Source organism: Seriola lalandi, unplaced genomic scaffold (genome assembly GCF_002814215.2).
Source record: "Seriola lalandi dorsalis isolate HSWRI2012SDOR001 ecotype SW California unplaced genomic scaffold, Sedor1 jcf7180002054873, whole genome shotgun sequence".
Lineage (NCBI taxonomy): Eukaryota > Metazoa > Chordata > Actinopteri > Carangiformes > Carangidae > Seriola > Seriola lalandi.
The window spans coordinates 82,851-104,023 of NW_019525426.1; the positions used below are offsets into that span (position 1 = coordinate 82,851).

Below are 21,173 nucleotides of genomic sequence, written 5' to 3' on the forward strand. Positions count from 1 at the left end.
CCCCCCCCCAGTCCAGCATGATCTTTCACTGTTTTGGTTCAGTTTTTAAGTATTCTGCTGGAGCATAGGCTTGTTTAGATGAGCTATGCAGTGAATCAGTTGTTTCAAATCTACATTTAAAGCCTTTTCTGTTTGATTTCATCTTTGAGTTTTGATAACATGACAAGGGCAGTGTTGTGCCTTTTCTGAGCAGAGACTATATGTCAGTGCAGACCCGAGCGGTGCTGAGTGCCATCCTCTTTGCCACTGGTCTGTGGCTGTTCCTCATCTACCTTTTGAGATACACTCTCAAAGCTCTGCTCTCCTACCATGGCTGGATTTTTGAATCCCATGGAAAAATGAGCACGTCTACCAAAGTGTGGCTGGTATGTTTGTCCTTCTGTCTTTCACAAACATTTCAATTTGTACTTCAAGTTGCATTGAATTGTCCGGTTTCCATTACATCATCGATGTAATCTTCATATCCCTCCCTCAGTACAGAGGGTGTGGTTGATTCTTGTTAGAATCTGGTATAAAGGATAATCTGTTTTACCGTCTGTGTTTGATGTATGGTGTTGTTTGTTTGTTACCAGAGCCTGGTGAAGATGTTCTCTGGACGCAGACCGCTGCTTTACAGTTTCCAGGCGTCTTTACCCAGGCTCCCTGTGCCCAGTGTGGATGATACAATTCACAGGGTGTGTAATTCCACAGTATTGATTTTTCAGGTGAATGTGGCCCAAAAGTTTCTTAAAATACATGGCATGGACGTACACAAAAGACATCATTTTACCTATATGGTGGATATTTCAAAGAAATCTAGACTTGTGCACTTAAATAAGCTAATTCATTGAAATTCTTCAAACATGTTCAGCTGTGATTAAACATATTGAGAAAATCAGCACAAAATCTGCTACAATCTACTACAAAACCCCCAACCTGCTCTCCCAACACTCGCAATCCAAGGTTTTGAATTATAGGTTCTCAGCGGAGGCTATTATCCGTTGATAACATTACACTGACAGGCTACAGCCTATGATCACAAGATGAAGGACAATATCAACACCTGCAGATATATTCCATCATACAGGATTCACGATACATGAATAAAACAATACTTTCCTGGGCCAGCAGCAACAATATCAATGCATTAATGTACAGTGTGTAGCTGAACGGCGTATGCAAGCACATACTGCCCTACTTCCACCAACAGTTTCATGATTCAGATTCTTCTATCAATCCATCACTCTCTCTCACACACACACCCACACAGTGATCGACTCATACTGCTCTGCTTAGGTAGACTTATGACAAATAATGTATGTAATCTGTACCATTCAGGCTTCCCATCATATAAACCATCCTGATATAGAGACGCAATGATACAATAGTCATATGTTTCTAAAAACCTACCAATGTTAACTACTTCTCATTGTAAACACAACACCTTGGAGAGAAAAATATATACATATAGGATATAGGATCCATAATGTGTGAATAATGTGAGAGGAACTAGGCCTACCTGATGTGACGGTATTCTTTCTGGCCTTTCTCCTCCAAAACTCCTCCACCGCATCAAATCCACGTCTCAAACCAGTTCGACTCTGTTGCAAGGATTGATGAAGAGCTCAAGCGTCGTTGCCTCCTCCTTGTTCTCAGTTCATTTTTAATTCTCATAATGTCCGAAAACAGGTAGAAAGTAATAAATTGTTGGGCTGCTAAACAGATAACTCAGTCAAGCTACACAGGTGGAGATGAGGGGGGAGCAGGTGGACAGGTGTCCGTCGCAGGGCTGTGGCTCTCGGACTCTGTTTGTTGTGGCTGCTGTCGCTCTTCCTCTACAACATTAATATCGTCCTCTCCAGACTCTTTGTTAATGCTAGCAAGCTAAGTAGCCGACCTTCGAAAAAGTCTTATACGTGTTTCTCTGAATCCATTTGTTTTCCATGATGTTTCAACAAGTGTCTTTCGTGACCTCCCGACTTTGCCGCTAAATTTCTTCAGTCACCAACTGACCTCTGACCTCTGACCTCATTCTTCATCGTCATGATACGCACGCGCGCGCGCGCACAAACACACACAGCTAGAAAACCGATTATAGCTTTTCTTATTTGTAAATAAACTCTGCATTCATTGGTTCGTATTTAAACATACACACACTCAATTCATTTATCTGATTTTATTAAAAAAAACAAAAACAAAAAACAAACAAACAAAAAGGCCACAGTTGGTGGGAGTTTGGAGGCCCCCTAGAGGTCGGGGGTCCCCGGGGGGGCACTGGCCCAGTGCTCCCTGTTGGTATTTGGGGAAAATGCCTGACCTGTATGGGTGGAGGACAGGTCAGTCAAGGCCTGTCTGAATATGTATGTCAGCCTCAAGCCACATGACCAGAAACTGACTATAATCATATACCAACTATCAACTATATTGAAATGTAATATAGTGTAACCTGTTATGTAAACAGACCCTTTTCTCATGTTATCCATTTGATTATTTCAAAACTAATATCACATATCTTCCATTTATTACTTTTACAGCTTAAATTTCAACCTATCTAACACATGACCTAAACCTACACAATGAAGCCTTTTCTAAACATTTGATGAATGTAGCTTGTTTAACCATACAGATAATGGTTCGACTATATCACCATATACTGTTCCTGCTGCCCTTCTGCATCTTGTGAAAGTTAAATAAAGTTGTACTGTAGTAAAACCTGTCATTACCCCGTAGCCGCACTGCACATCTGCTAGGTATTTTTTTCCAGGTTTTCTGTTTGTGTTCCTCAGCAGGTCTATTATATCAGCTGTGTTTCTACATAACACTGTTCCCTTGTCCTGACATCACACACCATGTTTTCCCCACAGTACCTAGAGTCAGTTCGTCCTCTGCTGGACGGTGAGCAGTATAACCAAATGGAGATTTTGGCCAATGACTTTAAAGATTCCAAGGCAACCCAGCTGCAGAGATACTTAATCCTAAAATCCTGGTGGGCAACAAATTATGTGAGTAGTCTTTAAAGAAGTGATACAATATTAGAATTCAAATTCAGCTGAATCATAATGTTATAATCTATATCTGCCTTAGGTAAGTGACTGGTGGGAGGAGTACATCTACCTCAGGGGGAGGAGTCCTATCATGGTGAACAGTAACTTCTACATAATGGTAAGAAAGACTGTCACCAGATCAGTTTTCTTATACAAGTGGAGTGTATTAGTAATGCTCTGTTTTAAATTTTAGTCGGCTAATATAGAAATTATACATTATAAGGTGGGAAAGTTATATGCAATACATATATGCAATTCCTTTAATTCTCAAAACTTGACCTTTCTACTGGCCAGTAAGAATTTTTGCAATAAATGTCTTGTTTTGATTTATATATGTACTCTGCTTTACGTTTTTATTTATGTTGACTCAGTTTGTCTTGTTTGTCTATTTGGTGCATTTATTTATGTGAAGGACCTCTTGTACATGACCCCAACACACCGACAGGCTGCGCGGGCGGGGAATGTGGTCCATGCCATGCTGCAGTACAGACGCAAACTGGAACGTGGTGAACATGCACCGGTAATGCTTGCTATGGCATTACCTCCATGTAATGACTTTACTACATTATTACATTTTTCTCCATGTACCTTCTATCTAGTCTATGAATAAACACTGAGCCTTTTACATATTCATGAGTACACAAGCAACAATCAAAGTTAAAGTTAATCCATACTCCATACAACCCCAAACGGTCATCAGATTTCTTTTTTGATATTCATAAATCCTTATTAGTGCATGGGAGTATATAAAGCACCTTTTTCCAACTCAGCTGTTACCACTTTAAACCAACAAGAAGAAAGTAGACAAAAACAAAAATATAGAAATAACTTGTGCAAAATAACTAAAGCTATTCAACTTTGGCCTTTAAATCTATTAGATTTCTTTTATCATTGATTTAAACTTAGGGATGATTTCATTTCTTTTTCCTTTTCAGCTGAGGGCTGTGGGGACTGTTCCTATGTGTTCTACTCAGATGGAGAGGATGTTTAACACCACTCGCATCCCCGGCATTGAAACAGGTGAGCACCTTTTCAGGTCTGCATAGTTTAAGGGGTGAATCAACACTTGGTGTTGTCAAGTAGGACAGACAGTTCCTTCTGTGCTGGATTCAAACTTTCCAGCTGAAGTTTTGGCCACACATACATGTTTTCCACTAGTTTTTAAAAGCTGAACACATGCTTTGACATCCGTAACTGAGAGATGGCCACAAGTGTAACAGGCTAAATAAGTTGCAACCCACATAGAGCAGTTTTCTGCTCAGTGTGTGTTTCAATGTTGATTTACCCTCTAACAACTGCACTGACGGCAAAAGGTGTGAGCTGGTTCCTAATTGATTGCACTTCTGATAATATTCTACCTTTACTCTTTGTTGTTACAGCAAACATTACTTACTTTGTTGTTGTCGTTCTGGCTGAACTATCCCTGCAGATATTGTGCAGCACCTGACCGACCGTAAGCACCTGATTGTCTACCACAAGGGCCGGTTCTTCCAAGTGTGGCTGTACACTGGAGGGCGCCACCTCTTACCCAGTGAACTTGAGACTCAGTTTCAAAAGATCCTCAATGATACATCGGAACCCCAGCCGGGAGAACTCAAATTAGCTGCCCTGACTGCAGGAAACAGGTATATACAAACACAAACACATGCACAGGACACATACTCACTCACTGAGATAAATATAGATCAAATTGTCTCACTCTCATCTCTAGAGTTCCATGGGCTCGGGCTCGGATTAAGTATTTCAGCCTGGGAGTAAACAAAGTGTCCCTGGATGCCATTGAGTCAGCTGCCTTCGTCCTGACACTGGATGATGAGCCGCAGGGTTATGACTCTGCAAAGACCAATTCACTCGATAGTTACGCCAAATCCCTGCTCCATGGAAAATGTTACGACAGGTAGGCAGAGGAGGGGAGACCTCATTCTTATCCTCATCACTGGCTCGAATTTTAGTGCTTTATTTCCCTAAAAATGTTCTTGTCCCACAGGTGGTTTGACAAGTCTTTCACCTTGATCTCTTATCCAAATGGAAAAATGGGGATAAATGCTGAACATTCTTGGGCTGATGCACCAGTTGTAGGACATATGTGGGAGGTATGAAATGTGCACAGGTATCATATGTTAAAGCAATAATTCAAAGTTTACAATGATATTCAGTTGTCCTTTTCTGTCTGTGTAGTATGTCCTTGCAACAGACTGCTTCCATCTTGGCTACACAGAAGAGGGACACTGTAAAGGGGATGTGAACAAAGGCCTGCCTCATCCCACTCGACTGCAGTGGCAGATTCCAAAGGAGGTGCAGTAGAGCCTGTTATTAGCATGTTGTTTGCTATGTTAGCAATGTTTCCATCATTAAATGATTTCGCCCACTCTTAGTGTCAAGAGATCATTGGGACCTCATACCTATCGGCCAAGCAGATAGCTGATGACGTGGACTTCCATGGTTATCTCTTTTCTGAGTTTGGGAAAGGTCTTATCAAGAAGTGCAAGACCAGCCCTGATGCCTTCATCCAACTGGCCCTGCAGTTGGCACAGTTCAGGGTAGGACTCCAATCAGCCCTGTGTGTCTGGAATCACATTACTGACATTATTGCTCACCATCGTCTTTTAAATGTTAAGTTGTATCATTTGCCATCATTAAATCGCATTAATCCATCTGCTTTATAGGACCAGGGAGTGTTTTGTCTGACGTACGAGTCATCAATGACTCGTATGTTCAGAGACGGTCGGACGGAGACGGTACGCTCCTGCACCTCTGAGGCTGTTGCATTTGTCAGAGCCATGGAAGACGCAAGTGGAACAGTAAGGAAACACATACATGCACAGAAACACAAAAAATTAATCAGGATAATGCAACATAAAAGCTACATTACATAAAGTTCTGTTGGTTTCAGCTTTGCTTAGCTGCTCAAATTGTATTTGTAGTAGCAAGTCCAGCAGACTTTGGACATATCTGGTGTCAAATGTATGTGTGTTATCAGGCTCACAAATTCACAATCAGTGACATCTGCATCGATCCTACTGATAAGTATGTGGCAGGCCATGCTGTAACAGGTCACATTGTGCTGCTGTGGACTTGGTCACCAAGACCTACTGACAATATGTCCCTGTGTGTCAGTGCACTGGACTTTGAACTCTCTGATGTTCTAGGTTAAACTAACACTCATGACACAACAGAAAATAAGGTCATTTTGATATGATGTTAATGTCACAAGTACAGGCTTGGATACTATTCTTTTGTGAGAACAAGACTCTAAATTGTGTGTTTTCTTGTTGTCTTTGTGATCAGAATGTCCAGAGACTTGCCCTGTTTCGGAGGGCAGCAGATAAACATCAAAACATGTATCGTCTGGCCATGACTGGTTCTGGTATTGACCGTCACCTCTTCTGTCTCTACATAGTGTCCAAATACCTTGGCGTTGACTCACCATTTCTTGAGAAGGTTACAGCATCATTTTTATTGATTTCTGATTCAAATGATTATTTTTATACCTATCATAACCTTTCTTCTTTCTAATCTGCCATTTCCCTCACAACATTCAATGCCTTTGTTTCTAGGTGCTTTCAGAGCCCTGGAAGTTGTCTACCAGCCAGACTCCACAGCAGCAGCTCAATTTAGTTGACATCAACAAGTTCCCTAAATATGTGGGTGCTGGTGGAGGATTTGGCCCAGTGAGTTAGATCATTTCATTTTAGAGATGTGCACAAGTTCCATGCTCATAATGTTTGGCTCAGTTGTCCCGATCTGGAAGGTTTAGTGCAATAAAATGATGGTATCTCCCATGTACCCTCAGGTGGCTGATGATGGCTATGGTGTGTCTTATATCATTGTTGGGGAAAACCTCATCACATTCCACATCTCAAGCAAGTTCTCTAGCCCTGACACAGTAAGAGCACAAAATGAGATTACTGCATATTATTGATCCATCTGTAGACTGTTTAGGTAACCTTTCAAAACTCAATAGTCTTTTCTGTCTCACTCTCATTATTCATTATTCCCACTCTGTGTGACCTGCAGGACTCATGCCGGTTTGGTCAGCACATTCGGAAGGCCATGCTTGATATCCAAGGACTTTTCAAGCCTGAAAATGATAAGAAGATGGTGGAGCATGGAAAGCTTGTGCAGCTGGAAAATGGGAAAAAGCACATATAACAGACATTGTGGGTTGCTCTGATGGGTTTGGCTGACAGGCAACTTGTGAGTCAGTCTTTGACAGGCTTCATTCATATAAACAAAACAAAGTCCTGGTGACAGGTTGCACTTGTGATCTTTTTGCTTTTCTGGTGGGTCATATTATAGGAAGATGTCATTCCGCTCACTCAGACAAAAGGAAGAGTTGTTACACCTCTAATTTATTTCTATTTATATTGTACCTTTCACAGCCGTTTGGTGCTGGGGGAAAGATGTACTCTTTGATTTTGGCACATTTAGATTTTGCAATGACTGTTTTTTTCTCCTTGAAACAGTTTATCAGTTTATACCATAGACTGTACATGAAATTAATGTTATGTAATGAATCTAAATATAATATTTAGGTGTGGTCTATAGTTTGTTCATATGAAGCTTGTAAATATATCTACCTAAAGATTTCAGTGCTATGTTTTAAGATGTAAATCATTTGTTATATGCCAGCATTTATAAATTTGCCTGCTCATTTTAGGGTGTTTGTCATTATTGATTTAAAATAAAACACCAATACACATACATTACATACGATTACTGTTACTAGCATGTGAGCATTAATAAACAGAAATACAAATCATTAGAAATGAATTCATCGTACTGGTAACTTTCATTACACATTCAAACAATAAAAGTATCACTTTTAATGCTTCAAAAAAAGACAGAAAAACAATCTATTATAAGAGAAGTTTATTATAAGAGGTGGGGGGGAGGTTATGTTTTGTTCCTGATATCCATAAGAACATTTACAGAGGCATTCCAGATTCATTCCTGCTATTAGGATAAACAAAAATGATCTGGACTTTGATCAGCTGGAAGCTTCTTTACACTAAGTCAGATTTCTCTCAGTACATCTTATGGCAACATTGAGAAAGCAAAACTAAATGCACCAGATCCTGAGCAAAGGCAACAGGCAGCAAGCTCACAGATTAGGGCAATTGCAGACTGACAAACTTTTTTTCCCTTTTATACAGTTGCACAATTCTGATTATTGGGAATTCAGATGGTAGAGGGTCCATCTCCTGAGGGCCATGGTCATTTCTTCTCATCTATGACTTTAAACCGTGATTCATTTATGACTTGCATCAGCTGTTTATGTTAACATCAATCCGCAGTTATATGATGTAAATAGATAATGTCATATTTGACTTAGTTCATTCACATGACTGCAGCTCCCAAACAGCGAGAACAAGCCGTCTTCTATTTGAATATTTATTAGTTTATGTGGGGACATTACAAAAAGTCAAAGTAATAAAAAACAAACCATTCTGGTCACACTCAGTTTCTTTCAAGGCATCAGTTACAGCAATGAACTAATACTAGGCTTTATAACTGTACAAAGTGAATGGACAAACAAAAAACACCATCACATCACCTTGATGTTGCTTATGAGAACAACTTTAAAAGAGGCAACAGACTCCAGACTTCCTAAGATTCAAAATGAATCAACAGTATCAGATTATTGTCTTCATCATTCTCTCACCAGAAGCTGCCTGCCAGTCAAGCACATTTAACATAACAGAATACAACAGACACAAAAGGCATATGGATTTTAAGTATGCTCTATTTCTTACCAATTTTTATCATGGGGATACAGCAGGTTGAGTCCACTGGGTGGTGACATGCTCCCCGGGCCACTGTGTGGTGTGTGTGCTGTTTTTCATGTAGATACACGCCAACCCAGTCTTTTCTGTGTACGTACTATATTGTGTATATATTTCAACACTCTAGGATGGTTTTGTAGTTTATGTGTCTAAAATCACTCAACAGAGCTTTTGGGTTCCGGTCTATGATTCAGCCAGTGAGGATTAAGAGGTTGCACCAGGAGTTGGGTTGACATTCTGCGTGGCAGCTTGTGGTGCTACCTCTATGATCCGAGGTTTGTCAATGATGCGAGCAGTGCGGTTTCCTTTCTCTACGATCCCGATGATCCACGCTTGGTGGCCCTCTCCATATTTTGGAGATTTGATCTCGGCACAGAAGCGGGCAGCCTGCTCCCGGGGCAGACAGATAAGCAGGCCTCCTGCAAATGAAAGGACATTTGGTCAAGTAAAATCATGTTTTTTAATGTGTAATGTTACTGATGAGTCCTCAGTTCTCTTACAGTCGAAGCTACATGTTGCCTTTGATACTGATGCACACAATGTTGTTGACAGGCTCAGGTGTTTGGTGATAATGGATGGCGCTGCAGTGCAGTGGTTGTCATCCTATCTTTCTGACTGATGTTATTCAGTCTCTATAGGGATTTCTGTCTTTTTGGGCTCCCCTTTCCATTGGTGTCCCTCAGAGCTCATTTCTGGTTTTCCTCGCATTTTTCCATATATCATAGTTCTTTTTTTTTTTTTGCTTCCTTGCTTCAAATATTTCTTAATTATAATCTGTTGTTACCATGTTTTAGTTATTCACTTTATCTTGTCCTAGCTACAAAATTGTATTCACATGCCATAACAAATTATCACTGGAAACAACATTTGAAGTAAACTGGCTTCACCTCATGTGGTGCATATAAAATACAGACTCAATTTCAGATTTTGTTCATCTTCACAGTCCATACTATACAGGCAGGACTCTGAGGTTTTCTGTCCAGGGCCTTACAGCCTGCTCCTTGGCAAAAAGACCAAGTGTGACTGAATCTTTGTAGTTATGACTGCCAGACAGTGAACCAGCATTTTATTAATGTTTTCCTGTGTTGTATATTTTGTAATATTATAAAACACTTTCTGAGGCTCACTCAAAAAAACGGCATGAGGTAGAAAAGTTAGGTACATTAAATTAGAAGGAAATAACCATAAATCTACACACACCTGATGTTTCAGGACAGGTGCCGTGCATGAGACCAAACATGTTCCCACAGGCCTTGGACACTGCAGCCATCTTGGCCAGCACTGGGAGGTTGTGGATGACAAACGACACTTCACTTCGTTGTTGTCGTGCCAATGTCTGAGCGTGGCCAAGGATGCCAAAACCTGTGATGTCGGTGGCTGCGTGGGCATTGAAGGTGTGCATGAGACCAGCCGCTACAGGGGAAAACAGAGAGACTTAGAAAGGCATCTGGAGGATTCATTTTCTTGATCAGGGATATGGACTACTCTGTTTTCATGGCTGAAGATTAGTCAGTGATATGAACAAATACAGATTATTCCGTGTGTGTTAACATTCACAAAGACTGTAACTCACTGTGGGCCAAACATGCAATCTTGAAAGCAAACAAACAACCATTATGATGACAGATATTGCAATTCAAGTATTAATCCTCAAGTTATTTATAAATTAATAATAGGCAACAATAAAAATCTGATGTAATAAGGGCAACAAAAACAATTACTAGAAACCTATTGTGTACCCACACTTCCAACCTTGAAGAAATATTTTTTGGCTTCTGTGTGACCAGGTCCCAGTTTATATGAGATGACAATCGTGTGTTGCAAGCATGAAACTATAGTATGCAACTACTATCTCCCATGAATTCTTTTGTATTTGAAAGTAGATTAGTAGTTAATGGTTTAAGTTAAAATTGACATTATTAGCAGAGAAGAGACTGAGCAGCAAAGGGTGCAATACAGCCGAGCTGCAGCAGAGGTTGCTGCTGTTCAAAAACTCAATGCTTCTCTGGCAAACAGCTGCCGTAGTTATGCTCAACTTAGCATGGTAATTTAATTGAAAAATAATGACAAGAACCAAAAGTTCAACAACACTGTGCAAGGCAGTTATGACTCTGAATCAATTATGGGGACACATTCATAGTGGTATTACCTGTCCTGTTGAGCCGAGCCATGTTCATCATGGCTTCATGGTAGGCCAGCTCTACATCTTCCTGGGTTACCACCAGCTTGATCTTGTTCCACTTCTCAGGCTGAGATATTGAAAAAAATTAGTAGTCATCCTTAAAAAACAATAACTCTCCAGACATAATTATTCATGAGTGAGCAGCAGACTTACAATATCTAGCCACTGGTGTACTGCAACGGCCACTTGCGTTCCAAGTGGCTTGGTCAACACCAACACATCTCCTGGCACTGCATTGTCTGGCCTAAGAAATGTCCAACATGGCATCATCATGATAAGTTTCATTTCAACAAATCTAAACATTATTCTTAAGCAGCAGTGAGTAGCTCAAACAGCAGAAGTAAGGAAATGTGTAACAGAGACTCATTCCTACATGATAAATTCGTTAGGCTGGCAGACTGTTGTAGCAACTCCTCCCATCACCACCCAGGGGTTGAGCACCGTCTGTCCTCCTGTTACAGATGTGCCTGCCTCCTCTGAAGCATCCTTGAATCCCTGGATGATCAGTGGCATGACTTTGTCTCTCTCCTGTAAAAACCCAGTGAAGTCAGAGCAGAAGCAGAGAGTACGGTGGAATATAACTATAACTACACTGATAATTAACACAGTTGGTTCTTGCAGATATTTTGCCAGACACACAAAAGTGAATGCATCAACTGACATGCCTCTTACCTTCTCTGACATTTTGTTGCTGACTCCCAGAAGCATCAACATGTTGTCACACTCTGTCACTCCCATGGCATACAGGTCACTTAGAACATTGGCACAAGCAATTCTCCCCTAAAAAATAAATACAAAAAATTAAGCACATGAAGGGTTGGGTGTGTAAACTAGGCCTATATCTACAAAGAATATAAACAGTGACATCCATCCATGTGTCGCATGTAAAGCCCTTAAAAGAGGAGATCCATACCATCATGTAGGGGTCATCCACAATAGGATAGATGTAATCTGTAGTCTGGACCAGAGAAAGGCCTCCATGTCTGAGAGGTATCACACAGGTGTCCATACCTATGCCTTCAAAAATAAAAAAGGCTGTCTTTGTGATATTTTGTAAAGGTTTTTGATGTATGTGTGATATAGTACTGTGTCCCCATCCCCTTAACAAAAACAATACAGTCAGATGGTTTCAGGTTGTGCAGAAAGTGACTGCTTGGCTTTAATGTAGAATGAAATGATGCCATCCCATGATATTTTAGTGTGTCTAAATGTCACATAAAGACATTTCTTTAACATACCATATTTCACTCATCTTCAATGATTTTTTTATACCATACATTTTTGGGTTTTTCCTATTGACCAATTAAGCATCATTACTATTACGCACTTAGTGTATTTGTTATAACAGTGCTATATGAAGAGCATAATTACCTAATCGAGGCATAACTGCCCCCAGGAACTGTTCATCTTCTTGATAGTGGTTCTCCTGTAGGGTTTCTAGCAGCTTCTGTAACACATCTTGCGGCACCTGTGACCAGAGAAAATAACCACTATTTTAACACATTATATTTTATGCCACATTCTTTATCAGGCAGAATGCTTAATTGATTTTTACAAAGACAATAATGCATCCACAGTAGATTTTGATAAGAGAGCCAACCTTGCAGCCTGTGCCCTTGAGCTCAGCAAAGCGTGTGAGCCTGAAGTTCTTGTCCAGCTCATAGCTTTCGGGGTTAAAGGACTCCCTCACGGACATGTCTGAAGAAACTCTGGGCCCTCACCACTAGGACCACATTAATGACCGGGACAGAAAAAATGAAACAGGCGATTAGAAACACACACTGGGTGTCACAGAGGACTGGAGGAAGATTGTGTTACTTTCAGAGACTTTAAATAATAGTAAGTTTTTTTTTTTTATCTGTTCATTCACCACATTGCAATGTCACCTGTGCACCTGGACAAATGTGCTCTTTTGTGCATCATTTCAAATGAATCATGAATCAAAGAACAAATAAGTTTGAACATCTGTACAGTATGAAGCAGCAGCACTGCAATGAATCCTGTCTTTGTGCAGCTTGTAATATCAATATTTTAAGACTGCGTCAGACAGCTACTGATTTAACTCTGCTGTCATTTTTGGGGCTGCAACTATATTTATTTTCATTATCAATTTATTTACCAATTTAAGCAATTAATTACTTACTCTAAAATGTCAAAACACAATGAAAAATGCCAGTTAAAATCAAAATTTCATAAAAGCCCTTGGTAATACCTTGCAATGTTTCTTGTAATGTCTGTCCAATAGTCCACAATCTAAAGATATTCAGTTTACAATTATATAAAACGGCGAAAAGCAGCAGCAAATCCTCACAACTGAGACACTAGAAAGAGGAAATTATTCAAACAATTAGTTACAAAATAGTTGCAGATACATTTTCTGTCAGTCTACCTATCCATTGACTAATTGTTGTCATCTTTTTTCCAAGTGACAGAAATAACTACAGAGCTGAATTGACACTGAATAATAGTAAGTAATAATATTTTGTATACAAAACGTTAGGTACACCTTCTGAGAGCAACACAACACCAGAACTTAAAGCTACAAACTTGAACAGAATTAAATCACCATCTCTCTGGCAAATGATGATCAATTCTAAGTTAGTATTTCTGCAGGTCTACTGTACTGGACTCCATTAGCTTACTCTACATATGTTTGTTCCTGATAAAAAACAAAAAAACAAAAACAAAACATTGATATTAACTAATTTAAGAATGGAACAATGGAACTTATGTATTTTAATGATCAGGCACAGGGTTTATTGAATTCTGTCAGTTTAGTGAGACAGAAAAAGCTGGTAGGGGTTACTGGAGTGTAAAGTTTACACTAGTGAATTTTTACAAGTAACAAAGCACCACATCTAAGACTCTTTCTACAAACTGTGGCTGGCACACACACACACACTCACCACTGACAACATAAAACTTCACAATGAGCTGGAGCGAGCTGATCGACTCTCATATTTGTAGTTTCAACAGAAATAACAAACGAATGATCCACAATGACATGCCTTTGGGAAACACTTGGCCACCTGAAAGACAAGCCAATGAAGTTATTGTTTACTTATAAACCCGGTTTGTGGTTTAAAATGCTGTGAGTCACTGAGGGGGCTTCGGTTAGTAAACAGTGGGAGTGTTCAAGAGACAAAATGTTGCCAAGTTCATTCAACCCTGAGGCACTGGCTGACAATATTAGCGCTGCCCAGAGGTAAACTTGTCCATTCTGTGTATTGGGCCCTACATTATAAACCACTGGGCTCTCAGCTTTGAGATGTATATGCTGACAGTGACAGCGGCATCTTTCACATTTGTTTGTTTTGCTTAAAATGCAGTTCTCGTTTCGGTGCTAGCTCTTGCTAGCAAACGCTGATCCATGCATGAGGTGATGAGCATAAGCATCTCTGAGCAACAAAGAGCAAAGAGCGTCCGGGCCGGCGAGATGTAATTCATTTAAAAACACACACCGTGCACGTTGCACTACAAATGTGACAACAGTTGTGAAACATAGTGCCAGCTCGTTGCACATGTAAGTTAAAAAGTTGCCGTAGACCGCCGAACAAAAATGTCGGCGGCGGAAAAAATTAACCCTTTCCTGTCCCTCGCCATGCGATGTGTGCAACATCAGACTTAGTATCAATAAAACAATGCTAAACATGCGACTTGTGCAAAGTTTGTAATGATATGGTGCAATAGAAGTGTTTACAACTGCCCTATATGCGATTTTAGGGCCAAAGCGGAGTTATATTCTTGCAACATTTCCCCTTTAATTGCTCTGACCAGTTTATCCTTACCAGCTTCACGTTAGCGGTGGATCCCGACAGAAGAGCGGGGACTGCACCACAATGCACTGCGGCTCGAATCGGGCGTCTTCTGAGAACGCCTGACAAAAAGGGAGGCATATTTGTCTTCTGATCCAGGACTAAACTACAAAAAATTCAAGCTATCACTTATAATAAACTATATTTTGATCAATATATGTATACGGCCAAGCATCATCTTCATAAAAAAATATTTGTGTTGCAACACAAAGAGGAAACTCACGAGATCTCAAAGGGTCCTATGCCTGCACAGTGGCGGCTTTAACATCCCCTTTAACGAGCTGTGAAGTCTGGCAACAAAATCTCTACAATGGAGTGTACCTTTAATTTACTGTTTTCCCTCCAATTGCTTCCACAGCACCAAAACATTGTCTGGCTCAAAGTGTAGCTACTTTAAAAACGCTGAGGTTTGGAAACTTTAATTTATGAGCTTATCTTTTGATGATAATGGGTTACTATGGCAACTAATGTTTAATTACACTGCTATGTTACATTAGGATGATACTGTTTATCAATTCTTGGGCCTCTTCAGGCAGAAATTTATCAATGTGTCACTTCTATTTGTCTCATTTCTTATGTTGTTAATTAAACTGTCAGGCATATAAACACAACACAAAAACGCAGTTGTGAAGAAACCATATTTAATGATGGAAACAACTATTCATTTTATATGCACTGTGAGCAGAAATGAAAGAAAAATTATGTATTTCCATCAATTCCATCACAATATTCACAACAATATCACTGATATGCATAGCCTAGAGATTCTAATCATGAAAAGAAACATTATTGATAGATTACTGTATTTTTTTATTATTATTATTTTTCAGTCAGCCTATCAACCCATTTTTAATTAGAAAAATTGGCCAAAAATACATCAAATGTTTACTTTAATGTTTGGAAAAGAGGCGGATGCGGCACTGCACATTACACCCATTGAAGTACTGGTCACTTAAAAGGCACAATCCACAATGGGAAACTTCCCATAACATGTAATTTGTGCAAAATATATGAATGCTATACTGTTACAGTACTTTGTCTCGTTTTAGGCTTGTGACTCCTCCTAGTAATGACATATTTGAACTAGGCAATTGTGCTTTTAAAGCTGTCGCCTATAATGTAAACTTCTGAACATGAAAATGACCTGACATTGCTTAACCACTGTATAGTTCATTGTCTGCTGTCACAAATCCCAGATCCAAGTGGTTTCATATATGTCAAATGAAAAGCCTTAAGGATTACAAAAGGCAGAGTGTGTGTGAGAGTTTGAGAGAGAGAGCAAGAGAGCGGATATCATTAAGCAGGCTTCTTCATTTGGTCCTGTTTTGTTCCCTTTACATTCATAACACATAGCAGCAAAGGAAATATCTAAAGTGGCTAAATGCATCAAGTTAGAGAAGTAATGAAGACAATCAACTAATCTGCTCTAAGGCCATGGTGGCAGGTCCTTCAATCAACCAGTCATGTTCATCACTGTCCCCTCCACACTTGCAGGCTTCTTATAGTCGCAGCCTATAAAGGAAGGAAGAAAATGTAATAAAAAAATAATAATAACATCACCAAAAAAGCCTCAATGCATTTTTTGTGAGAACATAAAGACAACTGTGTTTACACATTTGGTGGCTTTTGTCTCATAGGTCTCATAGCCTTCCTTGAAAGAAAAAAAAAGAGACAGCAGGAAGAGAAATGCTTTTCTGACATCGAGGTTGGAATGGAGAGGTGAAAGAGAGGATATGGTGCATGGTGTGAAGATAATTAGCTGACATTTTGGGAAGCTGCGTGAGAATGTCAAATGTCACAGCGGCAGCGTGACAAAGACATATGAGCCAATAAGCAAGCCAGTTTGTGTGTGTGTGTTGTGACAGCGAGGTGGAGAGAGGTAAAGACATTGTGGGCTCAGAGGGGGGCTGATGGAAAGATGTTGTAAAATGGGAGCACTGATGTGAGGGGAAAGGTGCAGACACAGGAAGACAAAAGTAGACAACTGAATAAATGGGTACAATAGTGTGTGTGTGTGTGTGTGTGTGTGTGTGTGTGTTAGCTGCCCCTGTGTGTGATTCCTACTTGTAGAAGGTCCATTTAAGGCTTCTTCTGCTTCTGCAGCATCTGAGCAGCCAAATGAACATGAAGATTTACCTGATGCATTCACAGACCTATTCTTTGACTGGTAAACTTTATAACTGACTTATATAAGTAAACTTATTACTTTATGATAATAATACAGTAACTTTGTTTGACCATGCTCACAAAACACATTGCATAATAAAAAAAGATAAATTGATACCAGATAGAATATAAATATACAGTTTAAATTACTACAAGAAAAGTGTAACAGGCAGACTCTATAGCAGCACAGTACCTCTTTTCAGCCTCCTCCTGGCAAGTTTGATCTGATCTTGAAGGATCTGCACCCAGTCTCGTGGCCCAGGCAACTTCTCTATTCTGTGTTCAGTGCAGTATTTCTCTGTAAACACTGGATACAGTTCACACAACTATATTAATGTTTCCCCAAAATACTGTGTCATGATTGTTCTACCCAGCTACAAAGATACACACTGAAGTATCTTTCTCTCACCTACCTTTAATAGCACCCACAATATTCTGATCCAAGCCCTTCCTGTTATCATTGAGTCCTCTCTTTCTTTTACCATTTGGTAAGGAGTTGGCCAGGGTAGCATCATCAAAGAAGGCACACACCTAAACATAGTATCTCCATGGTAAAACACTGCTCAGCCTTTATTGAACTTTGCTTATTATTAAGTGAATTGATAGAAATGACTTTTTAAAATAAAATGCAAGTATCAGGTGATGCAACATGACTGTAATGACTGTTAACCATAATAAAAGCGCCAAAGAATACGCTTTTAAAAATTGTAGCTGCGCACCAGTTTCCGGAACAGCAGGCTCCCAGAGCGTGTATAGTTGACGAGAATGGAGTCTAACTGAGCCCTTGAGATAAACACGTCATAATCCTCAGCGAGACGCACCTCAGACTGAAAAGGAATCAAATAATACACAGTGTGAATTGTGACGTATCATGGGGAAGTAGCAAATCAACACATAAGATTAATTCCATTATTAGATGGAAAAAGAACACAAACTGTTCAACATAAATCATTACCACGAGTACAAGATAAGTCATAATGTTGCTGCAAAATAAAGCATTAGGATTATGATGCAAAACTCATACTATTACAAAATTGAATGGCATGCTTTTTAGCCATGGAGAACGTTGTGTTCTGCTGTCCATGTCATAAAAGCATGCCATCTGACAAAGGCTCTTGATATACACAATGATGTTAATAGATTTTAAATTGCTTAAATGGAGGCCAACATACTAAAGAGAGAACTTTTTGTAATAGAAACTATTTTCTTATTTCTGTATCTTAATAGGAAATTGGAAGAACATTAACTGCACCTATTTCCATCTGTAATCTCTATGATTTTTAACATGTATGTTAGGCTGAGTTATAATAGAAAAAACATATCAGATTTCTTCTCAGTGTAAATACAGTAAATATATACATTTAAATTCCTTATTAGAACCAATTCATTAGACAGAATAAGTTCAAATGTATGAGTTTCTGAAGGAGCAATTGTAATACTGAAATCATAAATTAGCAACAAATAAAGCACAGAAAACACACATGAGCATATATACATCAATGTACACTATTATGTAGGTTACCTCCAATGACTGTGGCTCCCTTATCTGGTTCAGGAGAGGACTGTGCGTGTTGTTGACAGTTACTGGATTGTTCTGAGGTGGCAGCACAGAGACCTCAGAGGAGACGGGGTGATTTTTGGCTGTAGATGAGTCTTTCTCTTTTTCAGATACCTCCCTCTTTCCAGATTCCGCAGGTGCGACTATAGGTGGTGATGCCTCCAGAGGGGTAAGAGCAGCCCTTCTAGTGCTAGACACAGTCAGTGGTGCCACTTTATAGATTGGCCTCCTTTTGCGGGGCCTGCGACGAGGAGCAGGTCCTGGACCGAGGCGAGTTTGGCATGGTGAGGCTGTCTGCTCCTGCCTTTCCAAGGATGCTAGAAAAAAGACGATAGCATATTATATTTTCACTCTCTCTCTTTCTGTCTCTCCCACAGCGTGTGAGTATGTGCGTTCGTCCACTGACCTTTTTGAGTCTGCATCATTCTCCTCATGGCACGTAGCTCCTGCAAAATAGCTTGCAAGGTGCCCTTACAGTTACACATACAGCAGGCGGCTTCTGGCACAGCAGGGGGTACTACATCTGCTGGAAAGTCAGTGGTGCATTGGTTAGTGATGGTTTTCTCAACTACGTATATCCGTACGGGCACAATGTGCTTTCATGCAATATCTCTGACAACAAAGGATGCACTGTATAATGTAGGTCTGCATATATGTGTTGTGTGTATAAACTTGCCAAAAACACCTCCAAGTGCCTGCCTTACACAAATACCTCAACAACAAAATGCTTGTCTGCTGTTCAGCGCCAGACATGATGTCCTCTCTATTTTATGAGAACCTTTTTTCATGTCCTCTTCACACATACTCGGTTACTGTACCGTTAGCTTCATTCACTTTGATTAAATGCTTTGTGCTGTTGAGGATCCTCAGGGCTTTGGAGCGGGTGCTGTACTGGCCACAGCCTGGACCGTTGGGGATGGGGGTGGATACGGATGAAGGAGAAGGCCCTGGGTCCCCTGCAGAGTTCCAGCTGTTGCTCTGGTGGTCCTCTGATACAAGAGACAAAGGTACAGGCTGATGTACCCATGCCAGGTGCCTCTCCTGGGACTCCTTTGTTAAGGTGTCCTGCTCTGTTCCCACACGCTGATATACCCTGCTGGTCTTATCACTCAGAAGCCTCATCATGCCTGTGATTTGTCTCTTGATCTCCATGCCCTCATCCCCCAGCCAAACTACTTTGAGAGAGAGGAGTGTTAGTGGAATTAGTGAGCTCTGCTATGTTATATCAGAAATGAATCCTTACAGTGGCACATACCATCAGGCACAGCAGCATCCTTAGGCTCTCCGTTGGCATCTTTACAGCTGGAATTCACCATATATGACGGTTCATAATCTGAAGGTAGAACAGCAAGGTTACAAGAAATATTCATATGACAATAATCAAATAAAAACTTGATCTCATAATAAAATGTATTTGATAGATGATTGCAAGAATGGTGTTTCGGCCTGTTGCATTTTTATGATGAAGCTTCATGTGCTTCATCTGATGGGGACTGTGATGTCAACCGAGGCAGAAAGCCCCCAACCCCCCTCCCATCCCATGCAGAAACCACCACCTGTAGGTGGTATGAAGAAGTAGTGTAGTGAAGAGAGGTGGCCTGGAGCTTACAGCATCAGCTAAAAGTGGACAATGTTGCATGTTCAGAATGCGCAACAAATTTTCCTAATTAGAACTATTTACTGACTTAATTCATTCTTTAAAATCTAATCAGAATGAGCTATGTGGAGACAGATGTCCAGGGAGGATTTTTACGTGTAAGACTTGAATCGTTAGAGTTAGCTGTTGGTTGAAATCGAGGCACAGACTATGGGCATTGTCGTGGCCATCGCTTTTGTTTACAGAGTCGTCTCTGCTGGCACACAGCGCCAGACAAACACCCAGACACGGACGCGCGTCTTGCAAGGTCTTGCATTCATTCAGCAGCCTACCTTCATCCGTGACCAGTTTAAAGCTCTGTGACTTCCTTCTCCTCTTCCTTTCCCCAAACTCCATCTTCAGGAGGATTATTCACTGAGCCGTATGGTCGGAAATCGCTCTTCAGAAAGACGAAATCAGTGACAAGGATACACTCAGCAGAATCAGTGTCCGTCTGCCTTATTAATCAGTTAAATTTCTCCTCAGGCTGCGCTACAGATCCTGTCAACGGCAGATTTCCACCGAGTTATGGTTAAATTGACCTGATAAATGCTATTGTATCATCTGTTCCCGTTCCCAACATGATGCTGGTTCTTCCATTGCGCCATGTAAATAAATTAATGACTTTAATATTAAAAATCGTCACATATCCCTTTGCGCCACCTGATGGTAACGTTCCATCTAAAAGGTCGAGTCAGACATTTGCCACTGTAGTGTCCAGACAATGGACTGGCATCTGAACATAAGCACTATTGAGAGCAGACTGAGAACATAAACTTTTTTTTCTAGATTCTGAAATTAGCACATGAATACTGTTAGTGTTGTTAAAAGCTACTCATTTTATAGATTTAAAATAATTCAATGACCAGATTTACACATTTATCAAAAGGGAGAGGCAGATGACTGCTTGTCCAGCTGTGTTCATGTTACATTTGTAAGAACAAAATAGGCAGGCAGGACTCAGACAGGATAAATCCACTTCCTTGAAGCATGTAGTGAATATCCAG

At 40.2% G+C, this 21,173-nt stretch overlaps 3 protein-coding genes across 6 annotated transcripts in view; 1 reads left to right on the forward strand and 2 right to left on the reverse strand.

Annotated features, from left to right (window-relative positions):
* cpt1b (carnitine palmitoyltransferase 1B (muscle)) overlaps window positions 1-7,682 on the forward strand; it is a 9,651-nt gene extending 1,969 nt beyond the window's left edge. The window contains exons 4-19 of one of the 2 annotated variants that reach the window (XM_023428324.2): window positions 194-365; window positions 573-674; window positions 2,844-2,981; window positions 3,064-3,141; window positions 3,436-3,543; window positions 3,959-4,043; window positions 4,453-4,648; window positions 4,735-4,920; window positions 5,011-5,116; window positions 5,202-5,318; window positions 5,399-5,563; window positions 5,690-5,824; window positions 6,312-6,464; window positions 6,581-6,694; window positions 6,817-6,909; window positions 7,041-7,682. In XM_023428324.2, coding sequence (XP_023284092.1) covers window positions 194-365; window positions 573-674; window positions 2,844-2,981; window positions 3,064-3,141; window positions 3,436-3,543; window positions 3,959-4,043; window positions 4,453-4,648; window positions 4,735-4,920; window positions 5,011-5,116; window positions 5,202-5,318; window positions 5,399-5,563; window positions 5,690-5,824; window positions 6,312-6,464; window positions 6,581-6,694; window positions 6,817-6,909; window positions 7,041-7,175 — 2,083 coding nt within the window. In that variant the 3' untranslated portion in view covers window positions 7,176-7,682. The remainder of the gene's footprint in view (window positions 1-193; window positions 366-572; window positions 675-2,843; window positions 2,982-3,063; window positions 3,142-3,435; window positions 3,544-3,958; window positions 4,044-4,452; window positions 4,649-4,734; window positions 4,921-5,010; window positions 5,117-5,201; window positions 5,319-5,398; window positions 5,564-5,689; window positions 5,825-6,311; window positions 6,465-6,580; window positions 6,695-6,816; window positions 6,910-7,040) is intronic. The other variant, XM_087179831.1, reaches the window with a different exon arrangement.
* Window positions 7,683-7,880: 198 nt separating this feature from the next.
* On the reverse strand, window positions 7,881-14,880 carry sephs1 (selenophosphate synthetase 1). 3 transcript variants are annotated; one of them, XM_023428346.2, is made up of 11 exons: window positions 13,898-14,716; window positions 13,204-13,312; window positions 12,592-12,714; window positions 12,363-12,459; window positions 11,905-12,008; window positions 11,664-11,771; window positions 11,365-11,519; window positions 11,145-11,235; window positions 10,959-11,058; window positions 10,010-10,222; window positions 7,881-9,228 (listed from the first exon to the last, which is right to left on the reverse strand). In XM_023428346.2, exons 3-11 carry the CDS (start codon window positions 12,685-12,687, stop codon window positions 9,014-9,016), a joined length of 1,179 nt encoding a protein of 392 aa, XP_023284114.1. In that variant the 5' UTR covers window positions 12,688-12,714; window positions 13,204-13,312; window positions 13,898-14,716; the 3' UTR covers window positions 7,881-9,013. The 3 variants fall into 3 exon arrangements, with proteins under 3 accessions (XP_023284114.1, XP_023284115.1, XP_023284116.1); XM_023428347.2 differs by lacking the exons at window positions 13,204-13,312; window positions 13,898-14,716 and adding an exon at window positions 14,780-14,880; XM_023428348.2 differs by lacking the exon at window positions 13,204-13,312 and having other exon boundaries at window positions 13,898-14,717.
* Window positions 14,881-15,497: 617 nt separating this feature from the next.
* On the reverse strand, window positions 15,498-20,702 carry bend7 (BEN domain containing 7). The gene is made up of 10 exons (XM_023428276.2): window positions 20,460-20,702; window positions 19,786-19,863; window positions 19,349-19,705; window positions 18,937-19,056; window positions 18,495-18,847; window positions 17,692-17,799; window positions 17,386-17,503; window positions 17,166-17,279; window positions 16,871-16,912; window positions 15,498-16,318 (listed from the first exon to the last, which is right to left on the reverse strand). The coding sequence occupies exons 1-10, from the start codon at window positions 20,521-20,523 to the stop codon at window positions 16,260-16,262; spliced, it is 1,413 nt and encodes a 470-aa protein (XP_023284044.1). The 5' UTR covers window positions 20,524-20,702; the 3' UTR covers window positions 15,498-16,259.
* Between the last annotated feature and the right edge of the window lie 471 nt (window positions 20,703-21,173).